Source organism: Micromys minutus (assembly GCF_963924665.1).
Source record: "Micromys minutus genome assembly, chromosome: 5".
NCBI lineage: Eukaryota > Metazoa > Chordata > Mammalia > Rodentia > Muridae > Micromys > Micromys minutus.
Window position 1 is genome coordinate 21,741,331 of NC_137974.1, and position 25,323 is coordinate 21,766,653.

The window sequence follows — 25,323 nt, forward strand, 5'->3', positions numbered from 1 at the left end:
TTTTACTGAAGCAAGAGAAATCAAATGACATATAACCCCCTACTTCCATACTCATGGATGCATCATGAAATCCCCATGTACCCTCCTTTTTCAGTAAGTGGAAATTAACTAAGACCTATAACTGGACAGTGTGCAGTGAACTGAATGGCTTTATAATACTTTGTGCTAAATGGGATAACTAATAGCTTGGGCATATATACAGAAGGTGAGGCAAAGAGATTATAAAAGCCAAATGTGGTAGATGACTCTTAGGAAACAGTGTCTTAACCAGAGGGATGAAACCCACATGAACCCACAGAAACTGACACACTCACAAGACCTGAAGGTCAAAACCAACAAAATCCCAGCACTGCAAATAAAAAGTGGATGCAAAGTCTCACTTCTAATCAAGAATCTTTGTGTACTTGATATTTGGTAGGAAACAAAAAAATCAGACTTTTTTTTTTTCAAAAGGTGTGAAATTGAGTATATAAAATTACTCTATGCCTAGGAGTAATTGGCCAACAGAAAATGAATTCCATGTTTGTTTTATTTTTGTGGGAAACTTCTGTTGTTTTGGAACTACTTAACTTGTCTTATGTTTGCTTTTAACTTTGATTTTTCTTGTGTGTGTGTGTGTGTGTGTGTGTGTGTGTGTGTATGTTGTTGGGGAGAAAGAGGCCCACTATAACAAAGTAGGAAAGTTATGAGATAAGTTAGAATAATGAAAAAACATGAACAAACTATATTGTATAAAAATGTTAGTGTAAAATAGTCATTATGTTGAAAATTCAAAATTTAAGGTAATAAGAAGACAGCTGGAAAAGTACAAGAACCAGGACAGACATAGACAAAAATCACAGTGAAACCTAAATCTTAGTTTATGAAGACTACTTAAATATTTACTCAAAGTATAATATTTGTATCATATAATTAATAATTCTTGGATAAGTAATTGGTGTAAAAATTAGGTTATTTTCTATGGTAAACTTATGCACCATTATTTAAAGATTATTCATAAATTCTCGCATACATTCTTTTCTTAACCTATAAGAACATTACAGAAATATCTACTCACTTGCCATTCAGCGCTGCCACTCCAACAGTGCTCCGAGCAATGGACATGCTGGCTACATATGTCCACTGCTGGCTCTGGGGATCCCACCTTTCCACTGTGTTCAGATAGCTCCAGCCATCATGGCCTCCCACTGCATAAATAGGCCCTTCAAGCACAGTCACTCCTAAAGTATCACAAAGAAAACATAAAACAATGGGCATGGAGTTAACAATATCTATCTTATTGTAAAGTGGAACATGTTATGAAGATAAGGTTCATGCTGAGTCCTTATGCTAAGAAAATATGAACTGAAACTATCAAATAATTACTTTTCTATTTTATGGATTTTATTACTCATTTCTTAATTGCAAATAAGGGTTTTTTGGTTTTGTATGTTTGTGTGTGTGTGTGTGTGTGTGTGTGTGTGTGTGTGTGTGTGCTACATTATTGTGATGGTGGTTTCCATGCCCCCAGTTCCTTCTAGATCTTCCCAATTTCTCCAACCAGTCAACTACAGCTCCCTTCTTTCTCTCTTCTCTTTCTGTCTGTCTGTTTGGGAAACAAACAAATAGGCGAGCAAAACAGAGTTTTTATAGCATAGTAAAGGGCAAGAATGAACAGCACAAAACGAAAATTTGTAAAAAAAATACTGGTGTTTATAAAGTCCAATTTATACCCACAGACACACCTACAGACACTGTGAAACCTCAGAACACTCAGCTTAAAAGAGTATTTCTCAGTCAAACTCTGACATCAGGGCTTAGAGAACCCTGGGAGGATGATATAGAAAGAGTATAATAACCAGAAGGGTTAGAGGACATGAAACATCAAGGCCCTCTAAACCAATATGACCGATGCACAGATGAACACACAGAGACTGAGGAAACATGTATAAGACATGCAGAGATGCGTACTATGTTCTTTAAAAAAAATCAAGATTTATAACACTATGTTATGGGTTTTCCAGACAAGAACTACACTATTTCTTAATAATTGTAATGAATTTTAGTGCTTTCTTTATCTGTCTACCTATCTACCTACCTATATCTGTCTATCTATCTATTTATCTATCTATCTATCTTTCTATCTATCATCTACCTATCATCTATCTATCATCTATCTATCATCTATCTATCATCTATCTATCTATCTATCTATCTATCTATCTATCTATCTATCTATCTATCTTTGAGCACTAGAGAAGCTGAAGTCTAGCAAGAAGAATTAGTATCAAGTCACTGAGTTCCAGACCAGTCTAAGTTATATAGTGGGACTCTTTTAAAGGACAGAAAGGTGGGGGAGGGAGGGAGTGAAGGAGGTAGGGAGGGAGAGATAGACAGATACAGAAAGACACAGAGACACAGAAACAGAGACACAGAGACAGACAGAGAGACACACAGAGACCTACAATACTTAACAGTAGCATAAATTATCTATTAACTGAATGGTTGCATTAAAGTAAAAAAAACATGTAAATTAATGTGTTATTTTTTTCTTAAGGTATGTACTGATATTCCATATCTGATATTATTGGTCTTATCATGATTGATTTTGGTATTTGAGATTTATATGTGATTGCTATATAAAATTTGGAATCTTATTTTTTATTTCTGTGGTGAATGTCATTCAAATTTTGAAGAGAATTGCACTGAAACTATAGACTACTTCTGGTAATAAACCAATTTCCATAATATTATTCAAATCACTGAACGTATAGTTTGGGCTTTTGTTAGCTCCAATTTTTTTCAGTATCTTTAAGTTTTCATTGTAAAACTTTTCAAGACTTTGATCAGGTTTTGTCCCACACAAATGTCTTTTGAAGTAACTTTATTATCTAAGAATAGCTTTTCATACTTGTTTTTTCTGCCAGCATTTATATACAGCATTCTGCCTGTATATAAAAATGCTACTGAATTTTGCATTTTGGTCTCATATCCTGACACAGCTACAAGGTTATAATGAGAGTTTTTACATTTTAAAAGCTTTGGTACATGCTACCTGCAAATAGGAATCACTGGCCTCCTAACAATCTATTTCTCTTTTTATTGTTCTAAGTCTTGAAACACGTTCAGAGCAGAGATTGTTGTCATTCTTGATTCATTTTTTATTTTAGATGACAAGCTAACAAACTGTTCCTTTTTAGGTGAAGGTTCTCTCTTTTTTATTATATATTCATCTTCAGTCTTTTGTGGTACCAAAACCATTATCATTGTTTCAACATTGTTTACTAGAAAATATTTATACTTTATGCATACTTATTATTAAATGTGCTATTCTTTTAGCTGTCATTGCATTTTAACACTGTGGTTGCCTTACAATGTGTTTCTTTATTACAGCAGTCTTCATTCCTGTACAAAAAGTTCTAATTAGGTTAAAAAAATAATTGGAGTAGAATAAATTCAAAATCAGGATAATACATTCAAATTCTTCCTTGTATTTTCCAGATATATCATTATAAATATTGTAAATTAGGAGAATAAATCTCTTTTATTTATGGCAATATTAAGCATTAAAATATTAAACACATAATTAAAAGAAAATACATATAAAGAATCATTAATTTCAGCTTAATCACAATTTAAAAATGCTGCATAAATGTTTCCTTAATAAAATCATGTAGACTTGAAAGTTAGATCTATTTTTTTTTTTTTTTTTTTGCTTGTTGACTAGAAAAAGAACAATAATGCATTCTTATTATATTTTATTCTTCCTTACACTGAGAATCTTGGCCTTATCGAGGTTGCAGAAACCTATAAAAACAAGCTAGTGACCATCGGAATTATAGATACTTTCATTTATTTGGTGCAGAATTTTGACTGGACAAAGAGACTGTTTAACGTTCCCACAGATGACTGTTAAGCACAGTGAAGACTAAAAATGAGTTCGACTGTGGAAAATATCATTGATGGAAAGATTCTGATGTTCAAATATCTTTCTGGGGACTGTGTTTGTATCTTAGTGTTCCTTAGGTTTTATTCGTTGATGCATGGGGTAGAAACTGTCATAAAAGACCCAACAACAGGAAACACTGAACTAAAGTTTATCCTAAGATAACTTCAACTTCTCAGATTATTTCCCATCGTAAAGGTTTTATAAGGGACATGATGTGAGATCATCTCATTCTCAAAACTGGTTTTTTTGTTTGAAATTGAGAAATAATGTAGGGTGTGGCTATGATGAAAATCGGTATGAAAGAGGTCTGTGTCTTTTTGTGGTAGAACAGATGAGAAAAAATGAATGTGTGTTTACCACGTATTTACACGTCCATTCTACTACCTGATACCATTTATTCAAATTATATCTTATATCTTAGCTATATGACTTTAGAAATATTGCTTTGAATGATAAACTTCTAGTTTTTTATCTACGTAGTGAGGTACAGAGCTATCAACAGTTTATTTCAAGGATTGAATAAAATAATATAGAGAAAACATTTAAAATTGTGTCTGATATATCATTAATGCATTTTAATTATGTTGAAGATTATGGTAATACATGATCGTAACATACCAAGAACTAATATTTTCTGATTAAGTTTCATGCTAATTTATCATAGACATTGAGTAAATAAGAGTGAAAATACTGGATTGTGAATTAAATACCTCCAATGTACTTTACTACATTCGAGAGATCGCTGTTTGTTTAAATCACAATCCAAATATTGAAGAAATTTCACAGTTGGTAAGAGTAATGGATGCTCTTTCAAGAGCCCTTTGGATGTACGCGAGGTATTCAAGTGACACACAGAAATAAAATTAAAAAAAAAAAATACCCCTACATATAAATGAAAATTACCTCAAACTGGACTCAGACATGCATTTTCTAAATATTTTTGATAAACTAATATTTTTGTTCTATTATGAAAATATCAAAGATGGTTAGTATGTTTAGACATTCTTTAAAATGACAATGCTGCATACATGTCTACAAAGGGCAACAGTAATAGATTCTGTTGTTCTTGGCATTTCAATAATAACTGGCAGTACATAAAATGGTATCTCAGAAGATAAGGAAAGTGATTCTGAGGTTATATACATCTAAAGTTCTGATGAGAAGACATGTGTGGTGCGGAAATTAAACAGTAGGAGAAGTCAGAAGCATAGGGTAGAAATGGTTTGAGTAAAGGAAGATTTCAGTTTTTCCTGGCGGCTATATAAATGTAAAAAAAAAAAAAAATCCAGCATGAACTTATCCACTCTTTATATTTCTGCTCGTACATTTACATCATGATTGTGTAGCTGGAAGTAGTGATGGGGCCATTGTTTCAAGACATGGGAAACCTTGAGCTGGAGCTTTTGCCCTGTGACCTACAATGTGTCTGGACAGAAGCTTCTCATTTGCAAGTTGTGATGTGCTACTCTGATGCCTTCCTCTTAGTGTACTTTTATAGGAATTAAATCAAATGCATCTCTCCATCTGTTCCCACTTCTTGTTCCATATTTCCTGATAAATTTTCTAATATTTATGCACATGGAGAACTAAAACATCTTCATTTTCTACTTAGAGAGAACCAATTTATAAAGTTTTTTTCAAAAGTAATAGAGATATTGTCAATAATTTTTTTAAAGTGAGGAGATCATGGGGGAAAAAAAGGCATGAGTGACAACATGTACTAGCTTAAGTTTCTTAAGGTTTTCTCAGTACTTGTTTTAATGTTATTCCTTTTAATTCCTTTTAATTCATTTGCAACTTCTATCTTCAGTTTTATTTAGATGCAGGTTTTTCAATTCAGTTAATCTCATCAAATAAGCATTTCGTTCTTTTGCATATTCTTTTTTTCCCTTTATTTATTTAATCCACATCTGGGAGGTTCAGACAAATAGTTAAAATGCATAATTTGTTTCTCTATGTCTGTGTTCTTAACTGTTCTTTATCAGAAACCCCTTTGAACAAAAACAGGTGCGAAATTAGGGGAGTTTGATGAAAAACATAAGCTAATCAGAGTACAGGGCCTTTAAAATATAAAAACACAGTTAAAATATGAAACAATATGAAAAGCATACTTGTTGTCTTGAAAGAAAGATCTTGGTCCACAAACATGAAATAAAGGCACCAGTCTCAGATCACAGCCAAAGCAACAAAATACCACAAAGCAGTGTAGCTGAGCCAATGCATATGCAGGGTGAAAAGCTGACCTACTTTTTTTTGTTTTTTGTTTTTCTTGAACTTCACACAGTCTGTGACTTGTTTCTGGGGTGTTCTGAGCTTTCTGGGGTTAGTATCCCATTATCAGTGACTGCATATTATGTCTGTTGTATTGTGACTGGGTTATCTCACTCAGGATGATATTCTCTAGATGCATCCATTTTCTTAAGACTTTTGTTAAGTCATTGTTTCTGATGGCTGAGTAGTACTCCATTGTGTAAATGTACCACAATTTTTGTATCCATTCTTCTACTGAAGGACATCTGGGTTTTTTCCAGCTTCTGGCTATTATAAATAGGGCTGCTATGAACATTGTGGTGCATGAGTCTTTGTTGTATATTAGAGTGTCTCTGGGGTATATGCCCAGTAGTGGAATAGCTGGATCTTCAGGTAGTACTATGTCCAATTTCTGAGGAATCACCAGACTTATTTCCAGAGTGGTTGTATCAGTTTACAACCCCACCAACAGTGGAGAAATGTTCCTCTTTCTCCACATCCTTGGCAGCATCTTCTGTCATCTGAATTTTGGATCTTGGCCAATCTGACTGGTGTGAGATGGAATCTCAGGGGTTGTTTTGATTTGCATTCCCCTGATGGCTAAGTGTGTCCAGTACTTCCTTAGATGTTTCTCAGCTATTTGATATTCCTTGATTGAGAATGTTTGTGTAACTCTGTACCCCATTTTTAATAGGGTTGTTTGATTCTCTGGTGTCTAGCTTTTTGAGTTCTTTGTATATACCTTGGATATTAGGCCTCTATCTGATGTGGAGTTGGTAAAGATCTTTTCCCACTCTGTTGACTGCAGTTTTGTTTTCTTGACAGTGTCTTTAGCCTTACAGAAACTTTGCATATTCTTTGTGGTGTTCCTCTGTTGTTGTATCTAGTTTATAAATTTCCAGTCTTGATTTCAATTATCATTTTGTACATTCTTTGAGCACAGATATTTTAACATGGATTTTTAGCTTGTTTGTTAATTAATTAATTAATTAATTAATTTTTCACACTCCATATGTTATTCCCTACCAGTTATAATCTTCGACTGTTCAACAACCTATATATAACTCTTCCATACCAACCCTGTCTCCATGAGTTTATCCCCACCCTACATACTCTACCAGACTTCTAAACTCCCTGGGGCTGCCAGTCTCTTGAGGGGTAGGTGCATCTTCTCTGACTGTACCCAGACCTCTGCTGTATATGTGTTGCGGGCTTCATATCAACAGGTGTATACTGCTTGTTAGATTTTCCAAAGTATATTATTAAGTTGTTAATTTGAGATCTCTTAATACTCTTAATGAAGTTATGCAGTGTTACAATCATTCCTCTGAGGATTGCTTTCATTGTTTTTGACAGGTTTTAGTATTCCACATTAACTGTGAGACCTCAGTAACTACTGCAGTCTGTTTACAGAACACTGTTCTTATAACCACACCATAATTTGTTTATTTTCATCTTGGTAGTTAGGTTAATAATGGGAATATGAGAGAAGAGTTGATGCAGTTAAAAAAAATAAAACCACCCTTCCCCTTCCTAGGTAACCAAAAAATAAATGCATATGTAGACTATTTCAGAAACCAATGAAGAAAAAGTAGAAATAACAAGATCCATTTTTTTTTATTATGTGTGACAGATAAATCATTAATTTAGTAAATGAGGATGTCTGATAAATTATTTCTTAATGAAAATTAAGAGATTAAAGTAATTGTTTTGGCAAAGGTACTATAAATTCTGTTGGCATAAGAATGACACCCAAGCTATCTTATCTCCCAAACACTGCTTTCTGTTCCCTTGTATTAAAACCAAATAAGGCTTTCACATATGATATTATAATTATCATGAGATTTTTATGTTTACTTATAATAAATATATAAAAATACCAGAGAAAATATTATTCCATGTTTTATTTTTTGATTTCCTTTAAGGAACGAAAGGATGATTAGTGAAACCAGTGAAATTCCAGATAATTTTCACAATCATCAATGGCTTCCAAAGCTGAGTACTATTTCCAAAGATCTATATTTAAATTTCATGATGTTAGTCATGAATCAGGAATGATAAGTGTGTAATCTAAAATACTTAAAATTTAGATGTATTTTTTTCTCATTTGCTTAGTATGTGAAAGCCACCTGGTAAATATATTTTGTATGCAAAAGTATTTCTTTCGAAAGGAAATAAGTTCACACACATAATGACTTGCAAACATTTACATCATTGTCTCTCTGCCAGTTACCAGTTAACCTCATTTAAATTCGGAATTCATCAAGAGTCAGTTTTATATCATGTACCCATGAAAATACTCACTGTAGTTGGTGAGTCTGGTAAGAGGTTGATTCTTCGAACTTCCCTAGGCCATTATATCAAACTGCATTAGAAATGTATTTCTGATATTTTCTCATATTCATCTGCTATTGCACAACTGCTTCCCAAAACTGTTGCTCATTCTACTTTTCATATCACTACCACTGGATGAATTATTCCTGTAATTATTCCTACTCAGCTCAATCAATGAAATTCTATCTTTTATTCACATCTAAGTCAGCTGCAGACCTTTTGTTTGTTTCATTTTTTTCATTGTTTAAGTGACCCCTTTTGTCTTTTTTCATGACAAGACCATGTATAATCACAGACCACAAGATGGCAGGAGGAAAATGAATTTGAAATTATTGAAACCTTTTTTAATATGTATTATAGAAATATCTGACATAATTATATAATATTCATATTTTGTACTAGTATAAAGTGTGTTTTATTTTAGATTCATTTTAAATTAATATAATATAATACAAATATGATGGATGCAAATTAATGGAAATAAATTTTATTTAATAAAGTCTTAGTATTTCATTCCATTTATATTAATTTCACACGTAATTTCAAAAGTGCTGCAGAAGAGATTTATATAATGCATTTTATAAAGTTAATTAAATAAATTGTCTTCTCTAAATAGTAAGTACAGTTCTTGATTACCTGTTTAACTCTCCAAAATCATTAAATTAAATAAACTTGAGGTAATTACTTATTTTTTATTTGGAAAAAATAAAAACAAAGCAGTTTGATAGAGGAAAGAACATTAAGTTTGAAGCAGATCACTTCTCTTTTGTTCTACAGTTTATTACCTTTAAGATATTTTTAAAAATTCTTTAATTTTTAATGTTCATATTGTCAGTATTTGGTCAGATGGCCTTTTCCTAGCATTGTTATAGAAATTAATTTTCTTTAGGGTTTTAATTTTTTTATAAAACAACTTTATTTTACAAAACAAGGATAAATGTACAGATTTTAAACATTTTTTTGCTTAAAATTATGCATTTTTGTCAGCACTTTTTTTCAGATTTTAACATAATTTTTACATAAAACTATATAAATATATTTTTTAGTCAGTACTTGATTTTTTTCAAGGTTTGATTGTATGCCTTGAAAACTTAATAGTTACAATGAACTAAAGTACATGTAAAACAAAATGTAACATGGAAATAGTTAAAGTTTTCTTGTTTTGTAAATATTTTTTTTGTTTTGTTTTGTTTTCTTTATTTCTTGGACTTCATACAGTCTGTGAGTTGTTTCTGGGGGAGTGCAAGCCTCTGGGGTTAGCATCCCACTATCAGTGACTGCATATTATGTCTGTTCTTTTGTGACTGGGTTATCTCACTCAGGATGATATTCTCTAGATGCAGCCATTTTCTTAAGAATTTGGTTAAGTCATTGTTTCTGGTGGCTGAGTAGTGTTCCATTGTGTAAATGTACCACATTTTTTGTATCCATTCATCTTCTGAGGGACATCAGGGTTCCTTCCAGCTTCTGGCTATTATAAATAGAGCCTCTATGAACATTGTGGTGCATATATCTTTGTTGTATATTAAAGTGTATCTGGGGTGGACAGAAGTGGAATAGCTGGATCTTCAGGTAGTACTATATCCAATTTTCTGAGGTATCGCCAGACAGATTTCCAGAGTGGTTGTATTAGCTTGCAACCCCACCAACAGTGGAGAAGTGTTCCTCTATCTCCACAGCCTCGCCAGCATCTGCTGTCATCTGAGTTTTGGATCTTGGTCAATCTGAGTGGTGTGAGGTGGAATCTCAGGGTTGTTTTGATTTGCATTTCCCTGATGGCTAAGGATGTTGAGCACTTCCTCAGATGTTTCTTGGCCATTCGGTGTTCCTCAACTGAAAACGTTTTGTTTAGCTCTGTACCCCATTTCTAATAGGGATATTTGATTCTCTGGTGTCTAGCTTTTTGAGTTCCTTGTACACCTTGGATATTAGGCCTCTATCTGATGTGGTGTTCGTAAAGATCTTTTCCCATTCTGTTCATTGCTATTTTGTTTTCTTGACGATGTCCTTAGCCTTACAGAAACTTTGCAATCTCATTAAGTCTCATTTGTTAATCTGTGACCTTAGAGCTTGAGCCATTGGTGTTTTGTTCAGGAAATTTTCGTCTGTGCCTATGTGTTCTAAGGCTTTCCCTACTTTCTCATCTAATAGTTTCAGTGTATCTGGTTTAATGTGGAGATCTTTGATCCACTTACACATGAGCTTTGTACAAGGAGATAAGAAAGGGTCTATTTTCATTCTTTTCATGCTGAGTGCCAGTTGGACCAGCACCATTTGTTGAATAGGCTGTCCTTTTTCCATTGAATGTTTACTGCTACTTTGTCAAAAATCAGGTGACCATATACATGAGGGCTCATTTCTGGATCTTCTATTCTATTCCATTGACCCACATGCCTATTTCTGTACCAGTACCATGTAGTTTTCAGCACAATTTCCTTGTAATATAGCTTGAGGTCAAAGATAGTGATTCCTGCAGATGTTTTTTAGTTGTTGAGGATGGATTTTGAAATTCTAGGTCTTTTGTTATTCCATATGAAATTGCACATTGATCTTTCCAATTCCATGAAGAACTGGGTTGGAATTTTGATGGGGATTGCATTGAATCTGTAGATTGCTTATGGTAGGATGGCCATTTTTAAGATGTTGATCTTTCCAATCCATGAGCATGGGAGATCTTTCCATATTCTGAGATCCTCCTCAATTTCTTTCTTTAGAGGTTTGAAATTCTTGTCATACAGGTCCTTCACTTGCTTAGTTAGAGTCACGCCAAGGTATTTCATAGTTTTTGTTACTATTGTGAAGGGTACCCTTTCCCTAATTTCTTTGTCCTTTGAGTATAGGAAGGCTACTGATTTGTTTGAGTTAATTTTGTATCTAGCCACTTTGCTGAACTTGTTTATCACCTGTAGGAGGTCTCTGGTGGAATTTTTGGGGTCTCCCAAGTACACTATCATGTCATTGGCAAAGAGTGATGTTTTTATGTCTTCCTTTCCGATTTGCATCCCCTTGATCTCCTTTTGCTGTCTAATTGCTCCAGCCAGGACTTCCAGTACTATGTTGAATAGGTAGGGGGAGAGTGGTCAGCCTTGTCGCATGCCTGATTTTAGTGGGATTGCTTCAAGTTTCTCGTCATTAAGTTTGATGTTGGCTGTTGGTTTGCTGTATATTGCTTTTATTATGTTTAAGTATGGGCCTTGGATTCCTATTTTTTCCAGGACTTTTAGCATGAAGGGGTGTTGGATTTTGTCAAATGTTTTCTCAGATTCTAGTGAGATGACCATGTAATTTTGGTCTTTGAGTTTGTTTATATGTTGGATTATGTTGATGGATTTCCTTACATTAAATGATCCCTGCATCACAGGGATGAAGCCTACTTGGTCATGATGAATGATCGTTTTGAAGTGTTCTTGGATTCGGTTTGCAAGGATTTTGTTGAGTATTTTTGCATCAATGTTCATAAGTGAGATTGGTCTGAAGTTCTCTTTCCTTTTAGGGTCTTTGTGTGGTTAAGGTACGAGGGTCATTGTAACCTCAAAAACTGAGTTGGGTAATATTCCATCTGATTCTATCTTTTGGAATAGTTTGGCAAGTATTGGTGTTATATCCCCAATAAATATCTGATAAAATTTTGCAATGAACCCATCTGAACCTGGGCTTTTTTTGGTTTGGAGGCATTTGATGACTTCTTCTATTTCTTTAGGTCTTATAGGGTTATTTAGATGGTTTACTTGGTCCTGCTTTAACTTTGGGAACTTGTATCTGTCTAGGAACACGTCCATTTCCTCCAGATTTTCCAATTTTGTGGAGTATAAGTTTTTGTAGTAGGATCTGATGATTTCTTAAATTTCCTCAGTTTCAGTTGTTATGTCACCACTTTCCTTTCTGATTTTGTTATTTTGGATACTCTCTCTTTGCCCTCTAGTTAGTCTGGCTAGGGGTTTATCAATCTTGTTGATTTTCTCAAAGAACCAACTCTTGGTTTTGTTGATTTTTTTCAATGGTTCTTTTTGTTTCTCTTTGGTCTATTTCTGTTCTAATTTTGATTATTTCTTGCCGTCTAATCTTTTTGGATATATCTGCTTCCTTTTGTTCTAGGGCTTTTAGTTGTGCTGTCAGGTTGCTGATGTGAGCTCTCTCCAGTTTCTTTTTGGAAGCACTTAGGGCTATGAGTTTTCCTTTCAATACTGCTTTTATTGCATCCCATAGGTTTAGGTATGTTGTGTTTTCGTTTTCATTGAATTCTAGAAAATCCTTAATTTTTTCTTTATTTCTTCTATGACCCTGCTATCCTTTAACAGAGCGTTGTTTAGTTTCCATGTTTATGTGGGCTTTTTGTTGTCTTTGTTGTTGTTAAAGACCAGCCTTAGACAATGGTGATCTGAGAGGATGTATGGGAGTATTTCAATCTTCTTATATCGATGGAGGCTAGTTCTGTGTCCAATTATGTGGTCAATTTTCGAGAAGGTGTCATGGGGTGCTGAGAAGAAGGTGTATTCTTTTACTTTAGGATAGTATGTTCTGTATATATCTATTAATTCTAGTTGGTTCAAAGTCTCTGCTAGTTTTGCAGTGTCCTTGTTTAGTTTCTGTTTCCCTGATCTGTCCATTGGTGAGAGTGGGGTATTAAAGTCTCCCACTATTTTGTGTGGGGTGAAATGTATTTTTTGAGCTTTAGTAAGGTTTCTTTTATGAATGTGGGTGATTTTTTATTTGGAGCATATATGTTAAGGATTGACAGTTCCTCCTGACAGATTTCCAAGGTAATGAGTAAAAAGTGTCCTTCCTTATCTTTTTTGGTAACTTTTGGTTGGAAATTTACTTTATTCGATATTAGAATAGCCACTCCAGCTTGCTTCTTAAAGCTGTTTGCTTGTAAGTTTTTTTCCCACCCTTTTACTCTGAGATAGTGTCTGTCTCTGTCTCTGAGATTAGTTTCCTGTATGCAGCAAAAGGCTGGATTTTGTTTATGTATCCAGTCTGATAGTCTATGTCTCTTTATTGGGGAGTTGAGACCATTTATGTTAATAGATATCATTAAATTGTTGTTTCTGTTTCCTGCCATTATTGCTTTTTTGGGTTGAGTTATGTCTGTGTTTTTTTCTTCTTATAGTTTTCTTGTTTAGGAGTTTTCTTGTTTTTACTAGGCTGTATTTTCCCTCATTGTATTGGGTTTTCCACCTATAATTCGTTGTAGTTCTGGGTTTGTGGTCAGATATTGTGTGAATTTTGATTTGTCTTGAAATATCTTCGTCTCTCCATCGATGGTGATTCATAGTTTTCCTGGGTATAGCAGCTTGGGCTGGCACTTGTGCTCTCTTAAGGAGTGCATGATCTCTGTCCAGGCTCTTCTAGCCTTCATAGTCTCTGTTGAGAAATCGGGTTTGAGTCTGATTGGTCTGCCTTTATATGTTACCTGACCTTTTTCCCTTACTGCTTTTAGTATTCTTTCTTTACTTTGAGCACTTGGCATTTTTACTATTATGTGTCGGGAAGTATTTCTTTTCTGGTCCAACCTATTTGGATTTCTGAAGGCTTCTTTTATGCTCGTTGTCATCTCATTTTTGAGGGTAGGGAAGTTTTCTTCTATGCTTTTGTTGAAGATATTTACTGTGCCTCTTAGTTTCTACTCTTCTCCCTCTTCTGTTCCTTTTATCCTTAGTTTCGGTCTTCTCATTGTGTCTTGGATTTTCTGGACATTTTGGGTTAGGAGCTTTTTGTTTTTTGCATCTTCTCTGGCTGTTTTGTCTATGTTTGCATTGTTGTCTTCTGCCCCCGAGATTCTCTATTCGATATCTTGTAATCTATTGAAAATGCTTGCTTCTGTGACTCCTGATTTCTTTTTTTGGTGTTCTGACTCTAGGGTTATCTCTTTTAGCATTTTCTTTATTGTGTCAATTTCTGTTCTAATTTCCCTCTTCCATTCTTTTATTTCTTTGGTTCTGTTTTCCTCTAGTTCTTTGAGTTCTTTGAGTGTTATTCTTGTTTCTTCTTTAAAAGCTTCTGAATCTTTTTTCTTTTCCTCTCTTTCTTGTTTAAGTATCTCTATCAGCATCTTGAGGTATGATTTCAGGTCTGTGTCTTCTTTTTCTGGATTGTTTGTAATTCCGATGTTTGCTGTTATGGGAGAGCTGGGTTCTGGTGTTGCTAGATTGTCTTGGTTTTCTTTGGATATACTCTTTCTCTTTCCTCTTGCCATTTTGTTTTCAGTGATATGTTCTTGCCTTTTCCTTGTATCTGGTCTGTGTCCCTGGTTCTCCACCGGTCCAGGTGTCAGATGGGATGAGCCCTGTTTTATGCCTCAGAGTCGTCGGGTGTGAACAAAAGTTCCAATGTTCTGTTTCTTGTTGCTGGATCAGGCATGGCAGGGCAGGGCAAGGCAGGGGGTGCACTTTCCATGTGCACTCCACAGAGATCTCTCTGCTCCCCTGCAGCCCAGATCTCCCACTCACCATTTGCTCAGGCTCTATGAGTCGTCGTTCTGGGTGGCAGATGGGCCAGGCTCCACTTTGCGTCCTGAAGTCGCCTCCGGGTGGAAACAGAAGTTCTAATTTTCTGTTCCCAATCGCTGGATTTGGCAAGGCAGGGCTGGGCTATTTAGGGTGTGCACTTTCCGTGTGCACTCCGCAGAGATCTCTCTGCTTTCCTGCAACCCAGCTCTCCCACCCACCAGTTGCTCAGCCTCTATTTAGGGTATTAATTTTAACATACAGAACAAATAATTGCGAAGTAATCTTGCTTGTTTTAAACTAGGTTAAAATATTTTTATGTTTTTTTGATAATTTTATATATGTCTATGATAATATTTTATGAAATATGAACATTTATTGTTAAATTTTGAAGGTAAGGCATGAGAAGGCATAGCATTTCAGAGAAATGCATTATAAAATGAAAATGTAAAAACTGACATAACTTTAGAAACATTTATAACTGATGTTTATTCTAACTTTTTTTTCACAAAAAACAGAGAGAAAAGTATATGTTTTACAAAATGTAGTTTGAGAACAATCCCTGTTTTCATTGTGTCTTATTACTAATTCTTTATTTTTGTTAGATAAACAGAAGTAGAAATTTCAAAAAGCTATGACAAGGTCAGGTGCTCATATTTTCAACAATGAAGAGCTTTGATGCTTGGTTTCTTCTGGTGATAAGTAAATTTCTGGTAGAAACACTAGTATGAGAGTAAAAATAATACCAAAAGAATGACAGCAAGCATACTTGTCTTCAATGAAGATTTGCATTCAACTGCTTTCCAAAAAAGTAAACAAAACAAAAGAAACAAAGAAAAACAAACTTGTAGAAGACATGCTTTCTGTCCTCTCATGTTCAAACAGGGGATCTGTAGTAATAGTTTTGTTGATTTATGTGCTTCTACCAAGACACTAATCTAGCAAGGTCAGGTATACAACAGTTTCACCAAAGACACCTTTAACATTGTAATCAAATTAACTGTCCATGCCACAACTTTTAGAAGTTATACAATAACAGTTTTCTTTCAACACAAATGATGTATAGAAAATAAGCTTAAGTAAAACACACCTTTATTTCTTTGTTTTAACTTGTGTGAGTTCAATCTCAAGAGATTATGACAAGCTTTATTGAGTTTATCATGCTTAAATTAAAATCTCCTGAATTCTCTGAATGTGCAGGCAAAATTAAGAGCTGTTTCTAAGGAGGTAACCATCTCACTGAACACAGGGGTCCCAATGAAAGTGCTAGAAAAAATGTCTGAAGGAACTGAAAGGGTATGCAACCCCATGGGAAGAACAATATTATCAACCAACCAAACCCTCCAGACATCCAAGGGCCTAGAACATCAACCAATGGGGACATATGGAGAGAGCCATGGCTCCAGTTGCATGTGTAGCAGAGGATAGCATTTGTCTGGAATCAATGGGAGAAGAGATATTTGGTTCAGTGAAAGTACCTTTTCCTGAAAGTTTGGGAATGCCAAGGCACTGATTTGGAGAGGATGGTTGGATGAGGGTGTACCATTCATGGAAGCAAGGGAAGGGGGCATGGGAGTGGGGGGAAAGGAGATAACATTTGAAATGTAAATACAGAGAATATTCAATAAAAAAATAATAAAAGAACTTTTGCTAAGGCCATTCCCTAGGAACCTACTACCCTGAGAAGAATGTAGGATAACTGCAGATTGTGACTTCTCCTTCTCCTCTGAAGCAGATTCCCCAGTCTCATTGCCTAGCTTTGTTGCAAACCTCCTGCTGTGATCTCCAGTAAACTCTCATTGTTGGTAATGTGTTCCTTCCCTAGATTCTGTTTCTGTCTCTAGTTCTAAGATGATGATGGCTTTAGCTTGCCTGGTAGAGAATATTTCTGGGGTCCTGCTAAGTTTTGCCACTGGATATTCTGGATACACTGTATATGTAGATATTGAGAGCTGATACTAAGGCAAAGCAATGGGTTGAGCAAGTCCACAGGAGTTAGAAAATGAGTGTTATCCACCACAAACTGCTTATACTTCTGGGGATGAAAATACTGACACTATAGAGAGTGCAGCTCTACTTGCATCTAACTCTACAATATCAAACAGTTATTCTCCAAGCTTCTTTCTTATTCATTTGTCTCAGCTTCCAGCTTCAGAAGGCATTCCATGGGAACTCATTGGCCAAGCCTGCTAGCTAAAAAGTAAGTAGGCTTGACAACAGATAGGCAGTCATCAGATCTTGACACTCCTGTTTTTAATCCAATTCATCTCTAGTTACATCCCCAGCACTATAGCAGACCTTGCTGTGACCACTTGTAACTCTCCCTGTCCCCTACTTCCAGAGGACTAAGTAGATGCTGGTGGATGACCTTAATTTTCTCACTCCTGTGGACTCATTCAGCACATTTCCATGCCTTAGTATCATCAAAGTTCAATAACCAGATACACAATATACCCAGTATCTCCAGTGACAAAACCTAGGAGGTTCAGAAGCAGTCCCTACCAGGTAACCCACAGCTACTATCATCTAAAAACAAGAGACTCCAACAGAATCCAAAAAAGGAACACAGTACAAAGAGAGACCAAACATCAGCATCTATAATTAGAATATCCCCAGTCCCAGATGCCTAGACACCAGTGTGAAACAAAACCATTGCCAGCCAGGACAGTTTGTCCCCACTAGAGTCTAGCAATGAAATAACAATAGGTCTGGAGAGATACAAAATACCAGAAATACAAGACAAGAACCTTTAAATAGCCTATATAAATATACCAGAGATCCTTAAAGAGGAAACAAATGAATATATCTCTTTTGAAAATCTATAAACACACAAACAGTAGAAGAAAATGAGTAAAACAATTTAAGAGTTAAATTCCCAATCAATAAAGAGATGTTAAATGGAGGAAATCTGGGAATGAAAAGACAAGAATTTGGATGTCATGAAAGTTAAGGAGATACTGGGAGGAATAGAGGGACAGAAAACTGTAATGAGAATATATTGTGTAAAAAGACTGTCACTAAAAGGACAGAAAAAACAGAGAGCAAAGTTTTTACTTAGTTAAGTGTTACCTTTCAGTTACAAAAATACTGAGGTCTTGAAAATTGATTTTTAAAAAGGTCTTATCAGTCACATGGTGATAAATTCTAGGTTTATGAAAGAAGCTGCTCTCATCTTGGGGAAAATATATTAAAATATCTGTAAGAATGAGATAGAGAAAACATATATGCCATAGATACATGCTACAAGAAAACTTGTAGAACTCAAAACTATTTTGCTCTCAAGATATTTATTCACCATTTACTTCTTAATATGGTTAGGAAAAGAAAACAAATCATCAGGCAAACAAGCAAATGAAAAATTGAAATTAAGTTAGAAAACAAAGAAAAAAAGCTTTTTTAAAAAAAAAAAACTTATTCCTGCACCAATAAACTTGTCTGTCTTTATATAACATTTTTATGGCAAGGACAGTTAAGGTTCAGTTTTTCTTTCCTTCTACCTATTAGCATTTATTTTTTATTTATATTTATTTACTTATACACTCCAGATTTTATTTCCCTCCTGGTTCACCCTCTAACTCTTCCACATCAAATATCTTGCCCTCCCTATCTACATAAAGATATCCCAAGCCCACCAGACCTTACCAGACCACAGAGCTCCCTGTGCCTCCAGTATCTTGAACATGCAAATATTTTATTTCTTTGGCTATTCAGGCATTCAACTGAGGTACAATGAAAACTTCTTCAGGAGGAGTGGGTGCAGAAAGTACTACATCCTATAGAACAATGCACGTGTACATGTTCAAAGTTTACCTTAATTTATTGATTGACTGAACTATCTAAATAATAAGGATAGAAAATTAAATAAATAACATAATAATCAGTTTATGAGTAAGAGCATGATAGTACAAATTAAGATAGTTAAAATAATAAATAGGTATAAAGCAGTGATATCAGAATGAATATTAGTGTAAATATGCAAGGTGAAATATATTTTTCAAGAAAAGAGAATTTTCAAATTCAGCACATAAAGAAATAAAAAGGAATCTTATTTTTAGCAAAGTTTATAAAATGATGAGTGTTACTAAGTGTGGTAGACAATTGTGTTAACCTATAAAATACAAATAAGAGGGGTACATGTAAACAGGATTGCAAAAACAAGTCATTACAATGCATGGCATGCAAGAAGCCTCAGGTCCATGCCCAGAACTATTTAACAGGCTTGACATGATAATAAGAGTCATGATATCTGAGGCTGGAGAGGCAGACACAGGAAGATTTTTGTGGCCTGTTAGCCTGTTAGCCAGCCAAGTCTATTTTCTTGGGTGTATGCTAGAAAGAGACCTTAAGGAAAACAGTTAAGGTTGACCTTACCTTTGCATAGATGTACACACAAGTCATATATTAGAGGACCACACATGAACATACATACACAAAAGTAAGCAACGTGTGTTAAAATATAAGATTTGTAAAAATCATCAAATGTAGAAATTGGTACTTGAGATGTCTAAATAAATAGTTCAAGCACAGTTAATAGCCGAGTTACTCTAAAAATCTGATTGTACCAATTCATAAGAATTTATAATAAAATATTTGAATATAAACATAGAAATATAATCACAGCAAGAAATAAAGATAAATTTATCAATTTGAAAATAAAGATAGAAAGTTGCTCATGTTTGGTGTGCAAAATCTTGTACAAATTAAACAGAAAATATTCAACTTTGTGTCAAAGCAAGTAACTGCTTTCCAAGTTATCAAACTGAAATGAAGTATGTAGGTGCAATCAGCAAAAGCTATTCAGTTTCATTGTTAAAACTAATGAAACTCAAAGTACAACGATGTGTCTATAATAATTAGATTTCAAAATTTCATTGGATGCCTGAAGTATCCTGATATTTTTGACAGTGTTATGATATTAGATTGAAAAATTAATCAAAATTAATAGTAAGTAATTTGGTATTTAGACTTAAGAATTTATTAAGAATACCATAAAATAAATTTATAACAATATGAAGCAAAAGCCTGAATTTGCTGATCCATATGTTAACATATTCTCTATTATGATACGAAACTACCTTTGTTCCAATGAAGGCTCATTTCTCCAGTGTAGGGGAATGTCAAGGCAATGAGGTGAAGTTTGTGGTTGGGCGAGGGAGCACCTCAGAAGAAAGGGGAGGAAGATGGGAGAGGTGAAGAAAGGGGATAAAAATTGAAATGTAAGTACAGAGAATAGCCAATGAAAAGAGAGAGAAATGGTGCCCATATATCTCTGCCATTATAATGAATCAAAATTTTTACATTTTATGATAAAATGCATGTGTCTTAATAAAATCCCTCTGAAATGCATTAAACCAAAGTGAGTTCCCCAGTAACTTGTCCTTGTGCAATGCCTACTCCTTCAATTACAGAGTCCACATTCATTGAACATAAATAGTTCATATTTGCACAAAATACATGGGAGACTTTGACAACAACAGAATTTCTGTATGGCCTTTTCACAAAATACTTAACACATACATGGTCTTAAAAATCATATATTTGATTAAGAAAACAGTTTTCTCTATAGTTACCAGAAAAGCTACATTTATGGGAAATAATCTATAAAACTGTTTCATTAGAACTTCTGGTGGAGAAAATTGAAAATGCTTTGGAAATAGAGTGAAATTGTCTTGGGCTTGCCTAGTTTAAATATTCATTGGTCACGTCTGTGTTAGATGTCACATGTGTTGATCCATAAGATAAAGCATAAGGAATGTATTAACTTAGACTAATGTATTAAATTAGCTTCCACAATCCCCACAGCTAAATATATCACACAATATTTAAATCTAATTGCAGAAACCTCCTTAATTTGCCATCTTTTGTTCTCTATCTCTAAAGAACTTTATCAATCTACTTACATATATGGGAACGCAAACTTCAAGATTATCTGAATTTGTGTTGCTGGAGCATTGTCATTCTTATTTGACTCATTATAAACTAACTCTTCTTATTTGGTCTCTGTTTTGCATTTATATTTTTTGCTAGACAAATAACAAATTTCAGAAACTAATTTTTTTACTCATTTGACTTCAGTTTCTATTTATCTAAAAACCTTTCCTTAACAAGAATATAAATGGTTGGTAAGTTATTCTATAATATTATTATTTTATTGGAATTTTAGACTTAAAGACCTGAAATCATATCACAAAAGACTTCCCTCAGAGAAGGCAGAGAACAGGATACCTCCCTATCCTGGCAATGTTATATTCTTTAGACATGGTCATCAAGAGTAAAAATATAAAACAAAAAATAAACTGAAGAAAAAGAAGAATGTGGAAATCAAAGAGACTATAGTTGCCATGCTAAACCTGCAATAGTCATTAAATAAAAAGAAAATGAAAGTGAGCATCATGTGAATTTGAGTGCAGAGAATAAATTTGTATTTTGATTTTTGTCTTGGTTGTTAGGACACAGACTGTAGGCACTAATATTCTTTGTGTCCTTGAGGAATAATTGTGAAGTCAGGCCACAGGTACCAATCCTATCAATGGATAAAGTTGAACATATTTCCCCATCACTCTGTGATCCATCTCCATGTTCAGGGTACCCGTATCTGTGTTCCCCACAGATTCTGACTGTAGAAGTACTTTGTAGAATGGCTCTAGAATTTTGTCTTTGGAAATATGCAATTTTGAATCGACTTTCATTCTTTTTCTGAAGGCATTCTACTTGAAAGATTCATTAAATATCTCCTTGCAGATTGTCTTCTAAGCGTGATTTATTAAGCATCTATGGAAGGCATGCTACCAACTCAGTAGGGTTCTGCAAGAATGGTGTGTCACCACTGTTATCAAGGGTGTTCTTTAATGAAGTTTCTTCACCTATTTCTAATTCTTACATCACTTCATCTCACTTAATCTCTTGTCTATATCCCCCTATCCCACTCTGACTAATATTTTGGTACTGAAAGTACATTGCAGGTGTTTTAAGGACCCAAGTGAAAGCCCAGCTCCCACTTTGTGTTATTGGAATGCCTTATATTGGGCGAGGATAGCAGCCCCCTCCATATCTACATCAGCATTTGGAGAAAGACTGGGCTTTCTATATTCAGCTTTGAAAAGCTTCATACTGTAGTTTGCTATCGATACAGTGGATTCTCAATCATCCTCAGGCTCCTAGGCTAGAGTTGCATAACCTTCCCCAGTACGTTCCTTTGGGTTTCACGGTTATCATGCTTAGGCATTATCTGACATTTTTCTCTTACAAGCATAGATTTTTAAATATTTATTTTTCTTTCAGTAACTCAATACTTATCTATCCTGGCTGATTTTGTGGGTCAACTTGACACAAGCAGAAGTTATTACAGGAAAAGGAGCCTCCCTTGAGGAAATGCTTCCATGAGATCCAGCTGTGAGGCATTTTTCATTCAGTGATAAAGGGTAGGAGGGCCTATTGTGGGTGGTGCCATCCCTGGCCTGGTAGTCTTGGATTCTGTAAGAAAGCAAGATGAGCAAGCCACGAGAAGCAAGGCAGTAATCACTATCTGCCCATTACCTCTTCTTCAGCTCATGTCACCAGGTTTCTACCTTATATGAGTTCCAGTCCTGATTTTCCTTGGAGAAGAATAGCAATGTGGAAGTGTAAGCTGAATAAACCCTTTCCTCCTCAACTTGCTTGTAGGTGAAGACCTTTTGTGCTAGAATACAAGCCCTGGGTAAGATAACATGCAGATATAAGTGTGAACTTATCATAGTAAAAGCAATCATAAATACAGAAAGGAAAAGCATATCCAACATGTCTCCTCTAGGTGTCCTTCCTGTGCCTTCTTCAGTTGATAGTAAATTTTGTACAGATTTATTGGAGTACATATTACCACAATATTTATTAAACATCTAAGAAGATTTTATCACTCTTGTCTGCTGAAAATGTATACATAATTCTTGAGTGCTACAAGAAAATAATAAGGAATAATTGGAAAGAAAGCACAACATCAGTTATCACTGAAAATGATGTCTGCCTGAATTCCCTTGTGTTTGATGTTCCCAACATTGTGTTACCTGGCCAGGCTATATTTGATGGCTTCCGCCTTCTTTCTGTGCAGTGGGAGATAGAACAAAGACTGTCTTTTCTGCTGTTTTGATTAATAAACCAAAATAAATATGTTAGTGACATGAAGTTTAAAGTACTACTGCTGAAAAACTGAAAATGTTTTTGTTCTGTAGTAGGAAAAACACTAAAGAAAATCATCAGTTTGATGAACTATGTTGCATAATACTCCTGTAGAAGCTTCACTCAATTATTTCTAACACTCTTATATTCATAAATTATTCAAATGAGTGAAATACAATACTTGTAATATAATGCAATTTAACAACTGTTTTCATATTTTTATAATGTAACATACTATGGCACATTTACGCTCCTTTCTAAAGCATTTGGAACATACGATTCTTCAAAGCTTTATTTAAAACCACAAATCATACCTTTTCTTTTTCATTAAGTTGCAGAAAATGTAATAAATACTTGGTCACCATTTTTGAGCCTTATTCTAATTTTCTTTTTTTATGATGAACAGCAAATGCAATAAGGTACTTGGGGAAGAAAACAATTTATTTCATCTTATATGTTATAGCCAGTCATCTAGGAAAGCCACATCAAGTACTGAAGGAAGGAAATTTGAGCAGAACCCAATGAACAGCATTGATTACTGGCTTATTCCTACATTCATGAACAGCCTTTCATATACAGTCAAGGTTCACTGACCCTACCCACAGTGAGGTAGGTTCTTCTACATCAATTAGCCATCAAGAAAATACCTCACAGGACAATCTGGTGGAAAAAAAAATCCTCAAAAGAAATTGCTCGTTTCAATGTTACTCTAGGTATATGTCCAGTTAACAGATGAGGGTAAATAGAGACATTACATTCTAAATTGCATTAAGGACACAGGATTTGTTTCTTCTAAGACATTACAAAATATCTTAGTGCAAGGTTTGTTTCTCTTGATTAATTTTTGTTTTAGTGTTTATAGGTTTTTTTTGTTTGTTTATTGTATTTTTGTACTTCGAGACAGGTTTTCTCTATGTAGCTCTGAAACTTACTATATAAACCACACTGTACTTAAACTCAGAATCTGCCTGCCTCTGTCCCTGGGAGATGGGGTTAAAGGGCTAGACCACCACCATTGATCTACTAATTAATCACTGCATCTCACAAAGGATCTACAACTGCAATTTTCATTTAAGCAGCCCATTATAAGTATTAATATTTATGATGTTTACAGCTTGGTATATTGTATACAAAATGTTGTGGTCTAGTCTCACAGATAACTATCAAAATAAGATTAGTGAAAAAGTCAAGAAAATAAATTTGACTACCTATAAAACTATAAGAAAGATTTTTATGTTTTGTAAATGAATTAAATTTATTTTTGATGACCTGGAAAGGCTCATCTACAAGCATAAGGGAGTAAGTTCCACCCTTTCCTGAATTGCCTGCAAATACCTGGGTCTCATGGTAGAACCCTTCATCTTTCTACTCAGTTATATTGTAAATCCTATGTTTGTCAAGTTTCAAACCAGTTAAATTTCCTAACTCATGAAGATGGTTTCCAGAGGAAAAAGCACATACCACCAATCCTAATGACCTGAATTTGACCCGTTGAATCCCAAAGATTGAAAGGAATCAATTATTAGAAGTTTTCCACTGAACTCAAATAGAATGCTATGGCAAATATTCATTCACACATACATGCATGCATGCACACACACGAACATGCACACATTCACACACTTTACATACTCTAAATATTTACCATTTATTTAATATAAATTATGAGTGACTCCTTTTTTAACAACTAGCTTCTAGTCTATATACATTTATATATGTGCACATCCACCAGCACACACACACACACACACACACACACACAAACACACACACACACACACACACACACACACACACACACAATCATCCTAAGATTAACTTTGCTCTGGTAATGATGAAGTAAAAAATGACTGAAGTAATAATTGCTTGATTTACTAAGAAATAATTTATTATAACATGCTTATGAATTGTACAAATGAATATATAAAGCAAAAGTAAAATTAAAGGATAACCTTAAGTGTTATTACCTTGGAGATATGTACAGTACTAGTTAATTATACTGATGGACTATTTATCTATTTACCAAAGAATACTAGTATACTCTGCTCACTAGCTTCTGTGTTTCAGAAATCTTGTATCCAATGAAGTCTATAGTCTTTTCCATGTATAGCAGTTTCTAGCTCTGTTCATGTTCAAAACTAGGGCTGGTTGTATCCTCATAAGACAACAGTTAGTGGCATTCACCTTTAAGAATTTCTATAGGCAAGAGAAACT

General features: G+C 34.5%; 1 protein-coding gene across 1 annotated transcript in view; it reads right to left on the minus strand.

Annotated features, from left to right (window-relative positions):
* Positions 1-25,323, minus strand: part of KLHL1 (kelch like family member 1) — a gene marked incomplete at both ends in the record, with an annotated part of 384,888 nt that overhangs the window by 59,332 nt on the left and 300,233 nt on the right. The window contains one exon of the mRNA XM_080917315.1: positions 1,058-1,220. Within this exon, the coding sequence (XP_080773441.1) occupies positions 1,058-1,220 (163 nt within the window). The remainder of the gene's footprint in view (positions 1-1,057; positions 1,221-25,323) is intronic.